The sequence below is a fragment of the Lemur catta genome, chromosome 13 (assembly GCF_020740605.2).
Source record: "Lemur catta isolate mLemCat1 chromosome 13, mLemCat1.pri, whole genome shotgun sequence".
In the NCBI taxonomy this organism is placed as follows: Eukaryota; Metazoa; Chordata; class Mammalia; order Primates; family Lemuridae; genus Lemur; species Lemur catta.
In genome coordinates, this window is record NC_059140.1 from 78,690,615 (window position 1) to 78,709,194 (window position 18,580).

The 18,580-nt window shown below is 46.8% G+C and overlaps 1 protein-coding gene across 2 annotated transcripts in view; it reads left to right on the top strand.

Annotated features, from left to right (window-relative positions):
* The window catches only part of ATP8A2 (ATPase phospholipid transporting 8A2), a 466,915-nt gene extending 452,340 nt beyond the window's left edge, over positions 1-14,575 (top strand). Inside the window, exons 36-37 of one of the 2 annotated variants that reach the window (XM_045567137.1) lie at positions 8,602-8,693; positions 13,543-14,575. In XM_045567137.1, coding sequence (XP_045423093.1) covers positions 8,602-8,693; positions 13,543-13,640 — 190 coding nt within the window. In that variant the 3' untranslated portion in view covers positions 13,641-14,575. The remainder of the gene's footprint in view (positions 1-8,601; positions 8,694-13,542) is intronic. The other variant, XM_045567138.1, reaches the window with a different exon arrangement.
* The last annotated feature ends 4,005 nt before the right edge of the window (positions 14,576-18,580 follow it).

Genomic DNA, 18,580 nt, shown 5'->3' on the forward strand with positions numbered 1-18,580 from the left:
GTTTGGGGGTGATTTGCTCATCCTTTTCCAGTTCTTTGAGACAATTCATTAGATTGTTGATTTGTGATCTTTCTGCATTTTGGATGTAGGCATTTATGGATATAAATTTTCCTCTCAGGACTGCTTTAGCTTTGTTTCACAGATTTTGATAATTTGTGTGTCCTTTATCATTTAGTTCAAAGAATCTTTTGATTTCCATCTTAATTTACTCCTTAACCCAATAATTGTTCAGCAGAAGATTGTTTAGTTGCATTGTCTTTGTGTAGAGATGAGAGTTGATGTTGGAGTTGATTTCTAATTTTATTCCACTGTGGTCTGAGAAGATGTATGGTATAATTTCTATTTTTTTAATTTGTTGAGACATGTTTTGTGGCCTAGGATATGGTCAGTCTTAGAGAATATCCCATGAGCTGATGAGAAAAACGTATCTTCAGTGGTTTTGGGGATAGAATGTTCTGTAAAGGTTTTAAAAAATGCAATGCATATGGATTGGCAGAAAGTAGGAAGAAGAATCATTTACTACCATCTAATAGAATAGAATTTCTGAAGGGTTCCTGGCTCTGGGGTATATAAAATAGATATAATTCTTATCTTGTTGGAATCTTAGGCTGGAAAACCCATTTTGTTTTTGTTTTATTCTTGTTATTTTCCCCCATTCCAAAAGTGTGTTTAACTGAGGTAAGGTTTTTGATACTACAAAGGCCAAGGTAGGTCTGGAATACACTTGAGCCCAAAAGGTTCTCATTTCCTAATGTTCAGATTATAATGAGTAAAATAAGTTACCAGTTGAGGCTATGAAATATCATTCTCTAATGAAACAGGTTAGAGAATAGCTGGTAGATTGGCAGATGTTTGGCGTCTCTTGAAGGAAAGAGAACTTTGGACTAACTTTTTTCTTAAGGGACCTGTCAAATCTATGTTCTGAGAACTGCCCAGCAGCTAATTTAAAAATAAGTTTCTAAAAATATGTACTTGTTTTTGGCTTTCTTGTAGTGTCAACTGTGATTCCTATGAGCTGTAACTATTGACAGTATCTAAAAATCAGATTTGCAATTATTTTCTGTGTACTCCTTGCTCCTGCTCTTTGGCAGTTGTATACACGTGATTTTGCAGGAATAGCTTCCCAACAGAAATGTGGACACAAGAGTTTATTTTTCCCCAAGATACTCCTTCTCACGTCTCCACTCTCTCCTAAGACTAATCATTTGTTGAGACAGGAACATAACACCTCCTCTAGGATTTGTCAGCTTCTAAAAAGAACCTGTTTGTAAGGACTTGTATGTAATTGGGTTTCACCATCATTATCTAGGAGGCACCAAGACTGACTTACCTCTGGTGAATTTTTTATGTCCACACAAACCTTTCATATCAGCAGATCCCAGCTAGCATACCTGCTTAAGCCAGTATAGAACAATAAAAGCAAAGAGGGTGATTTAATGCCGGCATCCAGCCACCGCTGGAGAAATAAACTGTGAAAAGGACATTGTTGCCAACAGTCCGGGTGATGGGAGAGAATTGACCTTGATGTGTGACCTGTTCCCCCTTTTTGTGTTTTTAATTAAATTTTCTTTTTAAAAAAAATTGTGGTAAAATTTATATAGCATAAAATTTACCATTTAAAGAATACAATTAAGTGGCATTTAGTACATTCACGATGTTGTACAACCATCATAACTATCTAATTTCAGAACATTTTCATCTCTCCAAAAGGGAACCCCATGTGCTTTAACCAGTCACAGCCCATTCCCCTCCATTTCCCCTGTGCCCTACAGCCCCTGGTAGCTACTAATCTGCTTTCCATTTTTACATATTTGCCTATTTTGCACATTTCATATAATCATACAATACATGGCCATTTGGGTTGGGCTTCTTTCACTTACTATAATGTTTATCCCTGTTGTAGCATGTATCACTGAATCCCTTTATATGCTGAATAATATTCCATTCTGTGGATATACCACATTTGTTGGTACCCTTATCAGTTGATGAACATCTGGGTTGTTTCCACTTTTGAATAATGCTGCTATGGATATTGTTTTACAAGTATCTGTTTCAGTCCATTTTCAATTCGTCTGGATATATTCCTAGGAATTTCTGGGTGATATGGCAATTCTGTGTTTAACTTATTGAGGAACAGTGGATATACCATTTTATGTACCACCAAGTAATGTGCAAAAGTTCCAGTTGCTCCACATCCTCTCAAACACTTGTCATTTTTTGAGTTGTTTTGTTTTTTGTTTGTTTGGTTTTGGTTTTTTATAGTCATCCTAGTAGATGTTAAGTGGTAGCTCATTTGTGATTTTGATTTGCATTTCCCTAATGGCTAATGATGTTGAATATCTTTTTATGTGCTTATTGGCTATTATGTATCTTCTTTGGATAAATGTCTATTTAAGTCCTTTGCCCATTCTTTAATTGGGTTGTTTGTCTTTTTCCTGTTGAACTATAAGGGTTATTTATATATTCTATATACTAGGCCCTTAGTAGATATGATTTGCAAATATTTTTTCCTGTTTTATGGTTATCTTTTCACTCCTTAGTAATGTCCTTTGATACACAAAAGTTTTTAATTTAATGAAGTCCAATTTATCTATTTTTTTCCTCTTGTTATTTGTGCTTTGGGTGCTAAGAAACCATTGCCAAATCCAAGGTCATAAACATTTACCCCTATATTTTACTCTAAAATGTATATGTTTTTAGTTCATATATTTATGCTTTTTTATTAATATTATTTTAAATGACAAATCATAATTGTATACATTTCTGGAATACAAAGTGATGTTTAGATATATGTCTACAATACGAAATTATTGAATCAAGCTAACATATCCATCACCCCACCTACTTATTTTTTGTGGGGAGGCATTTGAAATTTACTGTTATTTTGAAATCTATAATGCATTGTTTTAACTATAGCCACCCTGCTGTGTAGTAGATCTCAAAACTTATTTCTCTTGTCTAACTGAAACTTTATATCCTTCTACCAACATCTCCCCATTCCTTCCCTCCCCCACCACCCCCACCCTCTAGTAACCATCATTCTACTTCTTACTTATATGAGTTCAGATTTTTTAGATTCCACATGTAAGTGAGATGATGTGATATTTATCTTTCTGTGCCTGGCTTATTTCACTTAACATGTTGTCCTCCAGGTTCATCCATGTTGTAGCAAATGACAGGATGTCCTTCATTTTTAAGCTAAAAAGTATTCCATTGTATGTATGTGTATGGATCACATTTTCTTTGTTTATTCATTCACTGATGGGCAGCACCTAGGTTGATTCCATATCTTGGTTATTATGAATAATGAACCTGGAAGTACAGATATGCCTTCAACATATTGATTTCAATTCCTTTGGATTACATACACAGAAGTGGACTTACTGAGTCATACAGTATTAATAGTTCTATTTTCAATTTTTCGAAGAACCTCCGTATTGTTTTCCTTAGTGGCTGTACTAATTTATATTCCCATCAGCAGCATACAAGGGCCCCCTTTTCTCTGCATCTTCGACAACACTTGCTAGATTTCATTTTTTTGAGACTAGCCATTCTAAAAGGTGTGAGGTAATCTCATTGTGGTTTGAATTTGCATTTCTCTGTTTAGTAATTTGAGCATTTTTTTTCATATACTTGTTGTCCATTTGCATATCTTCTTTTGCTAAATGTCTGTTCAGGCCATTTGCTCATTTTTGAATCTGGTTATTTGTTGTCTTGCTGTTGAATTAAGCCACTTATATATTTTGGATATGAACCCCTTATCAGTTGTATGGTTTGCAAATATTTTCTCTCCCTCTGTGGGTTGTGTCTTCACTCTGTAGATTGTTCCCTTTGCTGTGCAGAGCTTTTTAGTTTGCTGTTATCCCATTTGTCTATTTTTGGTTTTGTTGCCTGTATTTTTGGATTCTTATCCAAAAAATTATTGCCCAGACCAAAGGCATGAAACTTTTCCCCTATGTTTTCTTCTAGTAGCTTTATAGTTTTAATTCTTATATTTAAGTCTTTTATTCATTTTGAATTATTTTCGTATATGGTGTGAGATAAGGATTGAATTTCATTTTGCATGTGAATGTCCAGTTTTTCTAGCACCATTTATTGAGGAGACATTCCTTTCTCCATTATGTGTTCTTAGTATCTTTGCTGGAAATAAATTGTCTGTAAATGCATGGGTTTATTTCTGGGCCTTCTATCCCGTTACATTGCTTGTTGTGCCTATCTGTTTTTATGCCAATATCATGCTGTTTTGTTTAAAATAGACTTCTAATATATTTTGAATTCAGAGAATGTGATGCCCTTAGCTTTGTTAATTTTGCTCAAGATTGCTTTGCCTATTTGGGGTCTTTATTTCTTTTCTTGCCTAACTTCTTTGGTTAGAACTTCAGTAAAGTTGTTGAAAAGAAGAGGTGAAAGTGGGCATCCTCGTCTTGTTCCTGATCATAGAGCGAGAGCTCTTGGTCTTTTACCATCAATTGTGATTGTTAGCTGTGGGTTTTTATAAATACTTTTTATCATGGTAAGGAATTTCCCTTATATCTTTAGTTTTCTGAGGTTTCTTTTAATCATTAAAGGGTACTGAATTTTGTTCAATGCTTTTTCTGTATCAATTGAGATGATCATGTGGGTTTTTCACTCTGTTATCAGGTGTGTTATGCTAATTGATTTGTGTACATTGAACCACCCTTGCATTCCTAGGGTAAATCCCATTTGGTCATAGTATATAATTATTTTAGTACACTGACTTTGGTTTCCTAATATTTTGTTAAGGGTTCTCTGTTTAAGAAAAAAAAAATCTCATAGATTGTTCTTCCCTGCACTAATTTGTACTCCTCTTTTCTTCTCATTTTCTCTAATTATTCAGAATTAACCAACGTTAATATTTGGTTGTGTTTTCTTCACCTTTTTTGCTATGTCTTTGTGATCAGATAGCTTCCAAACCATATAGTGATGATGTCATACCATAAGTGGTAAATGTTTTTCACACTTCCACCCTTTTCTGTCTTGAGCTTTTCTAACCTTATTGTTCATGAGAAATTTCAATAATGTCCCTTCACAATGGTATTTTTTTCCTCCAGTGAAAAAGGGTAAATTGGGAAAATAATGTTCTTTGACATTTCAATATTGGAGCACATAGAAAAATCAGTGCCTCTGACACCTCCACTGGAGTGTTTTTATAAGCTCTGATTCCCGTTTCATAACCTAAGGCTTTTGTCACATCCTTGCTGTTTTAAACATCTCCAGAAAAGGTTGTTTCTAAGGATAGCAAGACTTGGCAAAGGATAGTTCTATGATCTTGCTCTGTAGCCATGATTTTTTCCAGTCGTTGGATCAGGGAAATACAGATTATTTATGGAAACCAGGTAGGGTCAGTATGGTAGACTGAGTTAACTCAGAAGAAACCTTTCCAAACACATGGAAGTGTTGGGTGAAACAGAAACAAAGACAGGCTTTTGATACATAATTAAGCTTACAAGAAAGATGAGGACATCCAGGTACCAAAAGTAGAGACATCGAAGCCAGCAGGGTAAGAGAGAACTGAAGCTGAGGAGGCTGCATAGGCCTATCAGGCCACATAAGGGCCCAGAGGTAGCAGTTTCAGGGGTTAATTCAGGGAGAGGAGATAAGGCCTCTGTCCCAGGTGAAATACAGCAGAACCCCATGCATCAAGCTGCAAATTTTGTAGGGGTGCCATTTTAGTAAAACAGAAACTAGAAAAATTTTACTCATTAGACTGATAAAGAAGCAACAAGTCATACTATACGCCCAGGGAAATGGACGAAAGAAAGAAATACCCACTAGAAACTGGAAGCCCATATTTATGTATGTATGAGACCCAATTTTAGATGGTCACCAATGCTACAGGAACCCCACACTAAGATATTAATAGAAAAGTTGACGTTACTCCTAAGTCCCTGGCAGAGGTGAGAGAAAACTCATTCTGAAGAACTAAAGCACATGTAGGAAATACATCATGATGAGAGAGAGTCACTGGGTACCACACATATGAAAATTAGCTCCCCAAGAACTGGTGATACAAAGAAAGTCTGAAGGAGTCTGTAAAATACTGATGAAAGAAGATACAGAGATGAAAGAGCAAGAGGAGGATAGTATGTAAGAACAGGAGGATTTGGAAGAAAAATAAAATATGTGGACATGAAAAGTATAATGATTTAAATTAAAACATATTGGACAGTTTTAAAATAGGTTAGACAAAGCTGAAGGGATAAAGGAAAAGGAAAATGCGGGGGAGATTCAAGGATGTGGAAGAGAGAATGAGATAGATATGTAGATATTACAGACAGAGGCTGCAGGAGAAGCACAAACCGTGAATGGGAGAGGCAGGATTCTCAGTGTCTTCCATAAGTGAAGACAAATAAACCCTCAAGTTATTGTGGCTTCTCAGGCCTGAGCACCTGAGCAGGGTATAAAAGCAAATCTAGACCCAGTCGTGCTGTCTTGTCAGGAAAACGCCGACAGTCAGAGAAGGGCTGTGGCACAGAGTCCCTCTCTAGCAAGGAATCGAGTTTTTATATCTCATTATAAAAAGGAAGAGAAAAAGCACTCGCGGCTCCCCAAGGGAATGAGGTGGCGCCGGCCCGGCACAGAAGGCAGGGCAGGAGCCCTGGGGGAGCCCGTGTGACCCCTGTGGAGTCACCTGACACAACGGAGTCCCTGTTTCCTCACCTGCACGGTGAGAGGCCAGTGCGTGTGAGATCCCTCCTGCTTCTGTGGTTCTGTGGTGCTCTCATAAGCCACAGAGCCAGGAGGAGCTTCTGGGACGGCTGGGTGGAGGAGGGGCGCGGGGCAGAGCCCAGCCCTGAGTTGTCCCCACGTGGGGCTGGTGGGGAGGGGCCCATCTGCACACGCCCAGCAGTGCCCGGCAGTGCCCACCATGCAGGAATCTGGCCGGTGCTGGGCAAGTGCCACATGGCGAGGACGGTCTCTTAGTTTGACTTGCCACGTCCTGAAGCCAGACAGCACGGGGAGCTGTGGACAGTAGGGGACAGCAACTACACAGAGGGACAGGCCACAGGCTTGCTCCGTGGGCATCTGCTGTCCGTGCAGTCCAGGGCAGTTGCTCAGCTGGGCCTGGGAGATGATTCTGTCCCGTGGGAGAAAGGTGAAGGGGAACGAATATAAAAGGACTGAAAAAGTACTTTCCTTCCTCAGCCATCAGATGTTTTGCCAAGCTTAGCTGGCCGAGGCTCACCCTTAGTAGGCGATGAATTAAACATTGTCATTTCAACCAAGGCCATCCTAAGTGAATTTTAGCTCAAAGAGCCGGAAAGAACACCCGGGGCCTCCCCCCTCTCTCCAAGGCCTGGGAGAGCTGGGCGGGCTCTGGGTCCCCAGGGAAGGGCGTCCTCAGGCTCCAGGCTCGCGCACAGAGCGGGGGTGCCTGGGGCTGCGAGTGCGGCCCCCGTACAACCTCCCATGCTCATTCCCACAGCGGATTGGGGCTGCATTAGCCTGCTCCGGCTGCTGTAACAAAGCACCACAGGCTGCGGGCTCAACAGAAGTTCACTTTCTCACAGTTTCCAAGGGTAGAAGTCCCAGATCAAGGTATCTCTAGGGCTGGTTTCCCCTGCGGCCTCTCTCCTTGGCGTGCAGAGGGCCATCGCCCTGTGTGCTCACAGGTCTCCCCTCTGTCCTTGTGGCTGCTCTACCCGCCGCCTCTGATGAGGACACCAGTCATACTGCAGTAGGGCCCACCCCAATGACCTCATTTGACCGTAATTACCTCTTTAAAGACCCCATCTCCGAACACGGTCCCATTCTGAGGTACCGGGGTTAGGGTTAGGTGAATGGGGTGGACACAGCTCAGCCCTGGGCATCAGTGCACTCCCGGACACCGGGGCCTTGTGGGGCGAGTGAAATGGCACCCTGACGCTGAGAAAACACAGCACTCTGGCCTGCCTGGGCAATTTTAAGCGCCCCCTTTCGGTTTGTAGAAACCAACAGGTGTCCTCCAGGCCAGCTCATATTTCTTCACAGAAGTGGCAACCTCGGAGGGAAAACTTTCAGGAAAGGCAGGAAGAGCATCCTGTGTTTAAGTTTTAGAAAAGAAAACTCACCTTGATTTTCCTTGGGGTTCAAAATAAGCATCGTGTTGTGCAGCAAGCAGCCCCCCTCCGGCGGGGGTCCCGTGGCTCACAGGCGGGGCTCTCGCCCGTGCGGGGTCTGGGGCCGCAGGTGGGAGCCAGGCTCTGAGACGTTCCCTGCGGAAGCAGATCGCTCCTGGCAGGAGAGCCGTGGGAAGCCTGGGGTTCCGCCGGGCATGAAAAGGGCGCTTGTAGTGCACTTCGGCGGGGAGGAAGGCAGCGCTGGGAGGGAGGTGCAGGACGGACCGGAAACAGGGCACCTTTCAGAGGACGGAGCCAGCAGCAAGGGGCGCGATGGCATCTACTGCAAGTAACAGGCAGCCGGGGAAACTGAGCCTGCCTTGATGTGGGGAGGCTTCCCCCGCCCCAACCCACCCACCCATCTGTCTGTCTGTCTGTCTGTCTGTCTGTCTCATTTTCAAAACGTACGTTATTCAGTCCCTTTGCCATGTGCCCAGCTGTGCTCCCGTGCCCCGAGACTGACCACTTGCCTTCCCTGCAGGCTGAACGAGCGAGACCGCCTGATAAAGAGGCTTGGCCGGAAGACGCCCCCGACCCTCTTCCGTGGCAGCTCCATCCAGCAGTGCGTCCCCCGTAAGTAGCCGCCCTTCAGGGACCGTGGCCAGCAGCCGGGCCGCAGTGCTAATGGGGACAGAGCCAGCACACACTTTTGGAAGTAGAATGTGTTTTGGGCCCGAGGCAAGTGCAGCTTGAATATAGGTCATTCCCTGGGACCCAGGCGAATGCCCGAATGACAAAATCCCTAAACTTAAAATCCCGATGTGGTTAAGATAGGTCTGTCAGCTTCCCAAGAGGATTTTTTTTTATGGTTGAAGTGATATTGCTTTTGAATTGATGCTCCTAAAGGTAGCAATGCAAACTCTTTTGTGTAAATTGGCATACTAATTAAAACAATGATAATCAATGGGAAAAGAAATTAAAAAAAAAATCTCTGTGCTTTTCCCAGGAGGGCTGCCCCAGGTGTGGGGTGGCATTCTGCACCCCCAGCTCCAGACCCGGGGTAGACACATAGAGGCTGTGAAAGACACGGCCTCTTTGTTTATCTGAACAAATATAAGAAATGACAAAGTTTCTAGCATCACACCACATTTCAGAAACACTCAGCAACTAGTTCTAGAACTGGTGGATGACTGAGGGCGTTTCTTTCATTAACAGCTAGAGGAGACATCGCGTGGTCAGGATGGGTGCTGGGCTGCGAGTTCTGCACAGCTTGTCTCGGCCTTTGATGTCCCCCCGGGTCTGTGCAGGAGGCTGGAAGGAAAACTCTGATCTTGGTGGTACTTTCGGTACTTTCAGTAGCACTTCCAGTTCCTGTGAGCCACCAACATACAGCATTTGTCACTGCGATCTGCATTTCCCACACGGTCTGATTTCCTCATTGTCCCCATGGTCTCCCCCATTTCTGTGGCTACTAGAAGTCTTTTTCCAGACAGGAAACTGCTACTTTTATTAAGATGCTATTAGGGCTCAGATTCAAAGAATGCTACTTAAGGGGAGTTTTATCCAAAAATAGGAGGAAAAAATGACTTGATTTTATGGACCTCACCAAATGTTCTACCCAGAAAAGAAAATAACAACTAAGAAATTCATCTGTGCTTTCATCTCTGTCCACTTCCCCGATTGTGCCCCGGGACTCTGGCTGTGGCAGAGGTAGGAAGCAGGTGCATTAGGATGCCAGCCAGGTGAGTCCACAGAGCGCTTCCTCCAGGCCATCATCACGACTTTCTGGCTGTCAGGGCTTCCTGAGAGATGAAGGAAAGTGGGAAATGCAAAGAGCTGGAGGCTTCCCCTGAGTTCTCCATATGGATGCAAATAACAATTAACTCTTCCTGGAGCAGAACCTGGTGAGCTGATCGTGATCGCTGTCAGGCCGTGGGCAGAGGCCAGGCAGGTGAGGCAGGCTGCGTGGTTATGTTGCCACTTCCACGAACACGTCTCCCACTAAGGCTCTAACTCCCACCAGGCCTGGTTTCTAAAAGGAAAATATTTTATCTGAACCCGGGAAGCCAGTCCCCACCCCTACCACCAAGGGTAAACCTGAAGAGCCGTCCTCCTTTCATTCTTGAATGGTACAGTCCACTTAGTTCTCAGTCAAGGTTAGGAAAGTCTCCGTGCCCAGCACTCTGGGCTGGTAGATGCCGGGCTGTGGGGAAGCACTGGGCAGTGACCACTGGGTGCTCTCTGCTCACCTGGGAGAAGAGGTTTGCAATGGGCCCAGGAGGGAAACCTAGAAACCCTCCCAACCCAGAGTGACTGCGTCATCTGCCTGCCAGCCCACGGGAGGCCCAGTGGCAGTGGCACTAATGCAAGCTGAGGAAGTGATACAGCTACAAGCTGAGAACCCCCCAGAATTGGTTTCCCAGTGGGCATAGGTACGTTATGATGAAAAACAGGATAAATAAAAGACAAAGTTTTTGTTCCTTCCATTTGAACGGGGAGTAGACAATTTTAAAAGCTAAGATACCTTTCCCAAAAAGACACTCCGTGTTTATTTTTGTGTCTCACTAAGTCCCCTTCATTCCCTCCCCACCCCCCAAAAAGGCCAGAAAAGATAGGCAGTAACTGGCCTATTTGGACTGTTGAGACAGGTTCCTCTCCTTTCTGGCGTGGGTGGAGAGGCCTCCCCTGCTGGTGCAGAGTGAAATTAGCCCTGAAGGAGGGACAGGATTGTGCAGCCTGGGTGTGGTGGCCACGGAGTGTCCTGGAGCCCCCACAGAGGGCCGGAGCTGGACAGAATTCGGGCCTCACCTGGTCCAGGCCCTTTCACAGATAAGTAAACCAAGACCCAGAGGGTTTAAGGAGCCCAGTGTCTCATGGCCAGGGAGCAGCCAAGCAAGGGCCAGAGCCAGAACCAGAGCCCCCCTTTCTTGCCCCCACCCAGGGCTTCAGTCACTGGGGTCCCCAGGATCCAAGGTGACAGTTGAAAGAGTGGACAAAGCTGTCTTCAGGGTGGCGAGCTCAGGAGGCCTCCGCCTGCGAGGAGCAGTGTTTATGAAGCGTGCTCGCCCCTGGGACGGTCACCTGTCCCTGCTCGACTGCTGCTGTGGGCCGTGGAGTGTCCCTCCGGGTGTCCAGCAGCCGCAGAGCCAGTGGCAGGCCTCCCTGCCCGGCAGCACATCTGATCCAAAGGCAACTGCCGCCTGGCGCCTCGGGGGAACATCAGGTGTGTCCCAGAAACGTTCTTTTTTAAAAGACCAGAGAATGAAAATTGTCCAAGTTGACCACACAGTACACAGCCTTGTGACCGGAGGAGACAGTGTTATTTGTTCAATTTTGCTTAGAAACATCCCAAGGAAAGGCGTCTCCTCTTGGACCGCAGTAGAAATGCTTCACAAAGAGCACCTTGTGTGGGGTTGGGGACGGGAGGTGCTTGAGCCACATGTCGCCAGAGGGAGGCAGGAGGCTGGGGCAGCCCCTCCGGAGCAGAAGCTGGCAGCAGAAGTTTCCTTGTCCTTGGTGATCTCTGATCAAGCCACTTGGCGAAGATCCAGAGCTTTTAAGGGAACAGAGGTGACTAGTGGCATTTGCTCTTCAGTGCACGGAGGCAGAGCATGGGACGCTCTGAAGCCCTGAGAATCAAAGCAGAGCCACCTTGTAGGGAAAGCCATCCCCAGGAAGTTCAAGTGCACCGGGTGTGGGCCCAGGGCCAGAACAAACGAACAAACACGGCCGCCCCGAGGGAGCCCCCCCTCCAGGCTGGCTTCCGCCTCCCGGCTCAGGGACCCGCCTGCACTTGAACCCAGCTACCTGGGGGCTCATACCGGTCTGGTTGCTGCTTCATCGTGGCTACCACATAGTAGGGTTTTTTGGTTTATGGATTTTGTTTTGCTAGAAAGGGAAGTCAGCAAGTAGGTGGAAGCCCCCGTGGAAGATTCCTGTCTGTGCCTCTCCTGCACCCTCGCTCTGCCTTCACTCGGCCTGTCTCTTTCCCTCCCCCGGCCTTGCTGCCCCTGTGTCCTCAGTCCACTCCTGGCCCCCTCTGCAGACAAGCCCTGGCCTCCCGAGGTGGCCCAGCCAGCCTGTGGGTTTCTCGGTGGCGGCTGGAAGGCACGATCTCCGGAGGAGCTGGGAGGCCGGCCCGGCCACCGCAGTGTCAGTTTACGGCACACGCTGAGCAAGAAACAGCTCGGGCGTCTTCTTCTGAAGTCTCCACCTCTTCTCTGTCTCCACGAAGACTCTCCCACGTGGCTACCCCGTGTGGCGGTACCCTAGAAACCTTCCTTTGTAAGCTGGAAGTCCGAGGAAATTAACCAGCAACCCAGGAGCTGACACCTGGGCAACTCTCTGACTTCTGTTTTCCGTTTTGAAGAGTGTGACTGTGACACACTGTGAGTGTGAGTGTGTGTGAACTGACAGCCCCACTGATGAATCAGAAACACAGGCACGGGAGTCGCGGCCGTCAGCCCTTGGCCAGAATGTCTAATGGAGCCGTGGGCTTTCCCGTACCCCTGACGCAGACGGTTAGGTGAACAGAGCGAGTCTTATAAATGTCCTTTCTGTGGGAAGGGCCAGTTGGAAGTGAAGCCCCACGTGGGGCTTCTGAACCCTAAACCTCTGCCGCAGCCGGAGATGCAGGAGAGTGTGGGCACTGGGCGTGCACTGCCTGGGTTTGCCGCCCGGCCCTGCCACTCCACGTCTGTGACCTCGGGCAAGTCACAAAAATCTCTGTGCTTCGGTTTTCCCATCTGTGAAGTGGGAAGAATATGATCATGCATCTCATAGGGTTGCTGGGAGAAATTAAATGAGCTATTTGTAAACAGTGTGTACAACAGTGCCTCATGCACGTAGCATCTAGTAAGCATTTGGTGTCATTTCTTTTATGAGTAGTATAAGAACTGATTGTAAGAACCAGTGTTTCTGTGGCCACAGATCCGACACTAAACTCCTCATGACTTCATAGTGTGACCTTTTTCCTTTTTTACATGGAAGCAGACCCACTTGGATCACTCGTTAGCAGTCCGAGTCGGTCCAATTTCAACAGAAGCGTGCCTTGCCGGCTCTCACTGTCTGCGTGGCGTGTGTTTCCCCCGCACGTTCGCAGCTTCCTGCATTAGCCGGCGGCCTGCAGCGTCAGGCAGACGGGGCCGTTCTTCCCGATGCGATGGGAAGGTGGAGTCATGGGCCAGGGTCCCCCCTGTGTGCCGAGCTCGGCTGCCGCCCCCGGGAATAGGACACCTGCCCCTCAGGCCGTTCCCACCTCAGCAGCAGCAGCCAGATCCCCTGGGCCTGGTCAGGCCGCAGCCCACCACCCCCTGCCACGGTCCCCTCCACGGTCACAGGTTTCCACTTCCCCCCGGCCTCCACTGCTCCAGGGCTAAGGAGGCCGGTCACCTGTGCACTCCCGAACACGCAGCTCATTCTGGGCCCAGGGTGGTCCCCGATCCCCCAGGTAACCAGTGCCGCCTGTGTGCTTCTCTTTCAGATGGGTACGCTTTCTCTCAAGAGGAACACGGGGCTGTGAGTCAGGAAGAAATAGTCCGTTCTTACGACACCACCAAAAAGAAATCGAGGAAGAAATAAGACTCGCGCTTTCCCGACTGATTCTAGGAAGGAGATTCTGTTTGTTGCGCCCAGTGTTAACACACCCTTGTCAGAAGAGACTGGCGTCGGCAGCCAAACCGCTGGAAACACATTTCTGTGGCCTTAGCCAAGCAGTTTGTTAGTCACATCCCCCGCCAGCGCGGAGCTCGGGCCGCCGCCCCCGTCCGCCTGCAGTGCTTAGCCTGCCTTTGTTTACCTTGTTGCGAAGCATTCAACTGTGCTCTGTGAGGTGTGAAATTAAAAACGTTATGTCTGACCAACGTTTAAACACCAGTGCCAGCTGTTCTGGGAGAGCGGGAAAGGAGTTTTATGTGGCGTGCGAGACCCGCGCATGTAACTGGAGCGGGCCACGCTCCCTTCCTGTTTGGGTAACGCACAGATTAGGTCCCGCGGCGGCGTGCAGACTGCTCTGCAGGCAGGTCGCTCTCTTGCTTTGATTCCTGTTTTGTTTGTATGAATGAAGTTGGCGTAAACTTCTTGATTGCAGTGAAATCACAAAAATCTGTTTCTGGGTGGTCAACCCGAGAGTGTGTATCTGAACCTCTCAGCCACATTCCCGGCAGGGCAAAGCGGTCGAGGTTCTGGCAGAGTCCTCTGCACCCAGTTTCCAGGTGCCGTCGAACTGGTCTCGCCTTGGCTTTCCAGCGTCCCTCCTCCCCAGACCTTCTGCATGGCTGGCCACTGTGCCCAGTGCATGGCAGCTGGCGGGCCACCAGCCCAAACCTGCACTTTCCCTGGTTCCACCGGAGATTCAAATACGGACTCGAGAAACCCCTTCTACCACCACTCTTTCCATTCTAGAACTGAAGAAAAGACATGCAGCCATTCTGCGTATGTTCTAAATGTCTATCTGCCTCTTTCTGACAAGGGGGCACCCCGTGGGCCAGGGTGGTGGTGGAGCCCCTCCGGCACTCCTGACCACCGTCAGGCTCTGAGCACTCATTTCCCAACCTCCAGCCCGCTGGGCCTTGGAGCCACTTAAATCAGAACCCACACTTGTTTTCTTAGGCTTCAGAGCACATTTTGGGTGTTCGCTGTCTGGAAATGAATGGATTTATAACGTGTCTGTGCAGTGAAGGAACATACCTGTCACTCTGTAGCTGTGGAGTCAGAGGTTGAGCAAACCCGACGGGAGGGTGTAGGATGTTGAGGGAGGTGGAGATGACAGCCACAGAAGTCCTCGGAGGGAGAAGGAAGGTCAAGGGGACACTGGGAGGAGGACACAGAGGAATTGTCGGCCAGATGCCCACGGTAGAAACGGTGAAATCAAGCCCTGAGGCCCAGACAGTTGTTACCGTCAGCCCAACGTGTACAGGAACTTCAACGAGACTGGGACGTGCAGTTTTAATTGAAATGAATTCCAGGCCTTTCAAGGAAACACCTTTTTGTTAATATTGACATGGTTTCCTTTCTTTACCCGTCAGCGTTAGACAGGGCACCTCGCTGGGTGCGCAGTGCCCCGATGCTGAGACAAGGAGGGAGGCACTGAGTCTCTGGCCTCCCCACCCGCGGGGTCCACTTCTGCATCTAGCAGCACCCTAGGCATGGCGTGAGCACCTGGAGCTCTTAATGAACAGCCAGCCTGGGGGCACACTCTCCCCTCTTTGTTTTGGTTGCGAAATCAGATTTTTGGATGGTTTCAATGCTTCTGGGCAGCCGTCCCTGGCTGAAATGGCACGAGTCCTACTGAGGATGGTGGTGCTGAGTGACTAATAAGACAGCAGTGCACTTTGCTTCCAGCTCTTTATTTGCAGAACATCCACAATGTATCGGGCACTGAAATAATTTAGAATACCGTCTGTATTGACTAAGAAAACTAATCCTCACTTAGGAGGCGACCAGGATGCAGAGACAGTCTGAGGAGAAGCAGAACAACACAACGGGTGGGTCTCAAAAGATGGGCATTCCTTTCTCCCGAAAGCGAAGAAAATATTTTAAAATATTAGAGTTCCCAGCAAGATTCAGTCCTTACAGGACTGTAATTCAGGAATAACAACACAAAATGTGCCTGTGATTAACACAGCAAACCAAGTATATGTCTTTATTGCACTCCCAGAAAGACGATGGCCAAAATACAGAGGAGAAATGAGAATTGGAATTGAATGTGCATTAGGCATCTTAACTGTTTTATTTCATTTGGGAACTAAACCTATTTAGAAAGAGTGAATTAAAACTCAATTCTTTGTCACTTAGCTCTGTCTTAAACTTGAAGCCTTCCAAATCAGATTTGTAAATTAAAATGTGAGTTTGTGTTTGTTTGGGTTTTTTTAATTTTTATTTTTTACATTCAAGTAGGGTTCACATTTTCTGGGATTTAAGCATACAGGTGTATTTTCCTATTTTGAGAAGTGAACTAAACAATTTTTGCAATCATATACACACAGAAGAAAACATTAGAAGGGATGTCTTTCTATTTATCCCCTCCTGTGATTAGGATTTCTTATAGCCAAATCCAAATGACTAAATTGGGTTTCTAGGAGGCGCAGCTGTCACTACGTGTGATGTATAATATTTAGCCAGGCCGACTCGGGGCTGTGCCATTTGTTCTATCTTTAAACTGAGGTCAGAGTGTCACATACAGCCCCTCCCCAGGGAGCAGGGGGGAGATTGGACTAGGTTGCATACCCTGGCTGACAACTCAGCAAGAGAAATGCCACATGGGACTTGTCACTCTGCCACACTGTGATTGACTCACAGGCTGGCAGGTCAGACTCGGTCAGCACTGCAGGGTCGGACTCTGGATTACACTACACTGGCGGAATGCACGCAGGCCAACCCTCCAGCTAGCGCTGCACACACACAGCCCACTCCTGTTGGAGTCCGTCCTGTTCTGGATGACTCTGCAAAAGGAAAAGACCAGCCGTGCTCCGAACTCAGACCTGGCTTTCTGCTGCACACTGGCGTGTGCCCACAGGGGTAGCCGTGGAAAACACACTGAGAGGGGAGGGGAGAGTATAGCACCCCTCATTTCTGCGTGGCAGTCTGGAGTAGCTCATCATTGCTGGTTGGAACGGGCTTTGTGCAAACAGGGAGTGGAGCTGATGCGGCTGTCCTGTTTCTGTGCAGACTGTTTGGGCTTCCTGAACCAGGGTTATGTTCAGCCGTCCCCCAGCACACACGTGCACACGCGAAAACAAAAACAATACGCTCTTGGATCAGCACACCGTACACAACTGTGCATCAGAGAAAGGAGATGCTGTTTCTTCAACACCTGTAGACGAACATGCTCAGAAGCAAACTTGGGTTTTAGGAGAGCTCAGCTGAGAACTGTTTACGTTTTCTTTTCCTTGACGGGGCTTCAGGACTTACCACAAGGGCAGCTGGCAGTGAAAATCAGTAATAACCTGTCAAGAAGTAGTGAATAATAGGGAAAAAACCTGAGTCTAGGTAACGAATGTCTGAAGATGCATATGGATGTATGTATATATTACAGGCTTTAAGGCTCCATTTTTTTTAAAAGCTACAGTCTATAAGCTCCATTTGTTATAACAATGACCCTTTATCTTGTTTTTTTGAACCATAAAGAATTTTTTGTCAGCTATTTCTATTCCTAGGGCTTACGTCTTAGTAAGTTGAACAGAAAGTTTACAAGACTCTGCTCTGGGGTAAGGTAGCCTTTCGTTTTGAACATGTGAAAGGACTGCACGTATTTCAGCCAGGGCTTGAATTACTGCCCAGGGTCATTGTCCCGAAGTAATTCAAAGAGCGATTTAGCTTCAGCATTTGAAATGGAGCCTTCATCTCCTGGGATCCATAAAAAATGTGAACAGGGAAACTGTGGCTGAGCAGAGCCTGAAATAATAACGTGGCAAAGAAATGAGTTTATCAGTTCAAGTCAAAAGACAGCAGCCCCTGCCGTACTCATGACATACTTTCTTCATGCAGATGTTTAAATGAGCTAATACAATAATGATGGGGAAAGTTAAAATAAAGACCCCTCCCCTCAGAGAAAGAGAGTGGCATTGTTGTTGGTTATTCATGGACTCAAGGCAGTTACCTGTCTCGGCATAGCCTTGGGGGAGATAATTTAACCTCATCCTCGCTGTGTTTCCATCCTGAAGGGCAAGGAGGACCATTAGAAAGGTTTTTGATGGGTCCTAGAGGTGAGGGCCCGAGACCCCCATAATGACATCATTAAGTCTTCTCGAAAAGAATAGACCGGAATACCCGATGTGTTGTACCTTCATGTAGTTTTCTGCTCTGCATCCCAAATTGTCAACAGTACAATTTCCCAATTCCCTTCACCTCATGTGCACTTTACTTAATGCCAGATCTCTACCAGTGCTCTGTCTAAAGCTCCCGGTGTGTTGAGCATGAGCGATTTCTGAATCGGGGATGTCGTCCTGAGTGAGAAGAAATAGGTACTGAGCCAACATAAACCTTGACGTCAGAAGCTGCAGACAAATGGGAGAGGAAGAAAGGGTGCACTTGCCGCACCCCACCCCACGCAGAATCCACAGCTGTCAACCTCGGGGGACACCTCTGTTCTCCCGACCGAGGGGAGACAAAGGAGGGATTCTTTGTACACCCAGGCTGGCTCCTTTTCCAGTGACAATCTCTTGCTCTCGTTGCCTTTTGAGATATCCACTCTGCTCTTTCTCCAGGCATTAGACCAAGAAAAACATGCTCGTAAGATTAGCCCGCAGTCATTTCTTCTGACCTGGCTAAAGAAAGAAAAGAGACCTGTTTGTTTTAAAAGTCAGGAACAAAGTGTCAGGTGGCTTTGATTTATGACAGAAGAGGAAGAAGAAAGTTGAAGTAATAGCACTATCCAAATAACCCTGCCCAGGAAACAGGGGTCAAGAGAGCTTATCAAGAGCCTTTTATAGGTGAGCGCTTCCGTGTGGAAGAGAAAAGTCCGGAAAGAGGGAGAGAGCCCGAGGAGCAGGCGGGAACCCTTCCGTTGGGATCGGATCCAG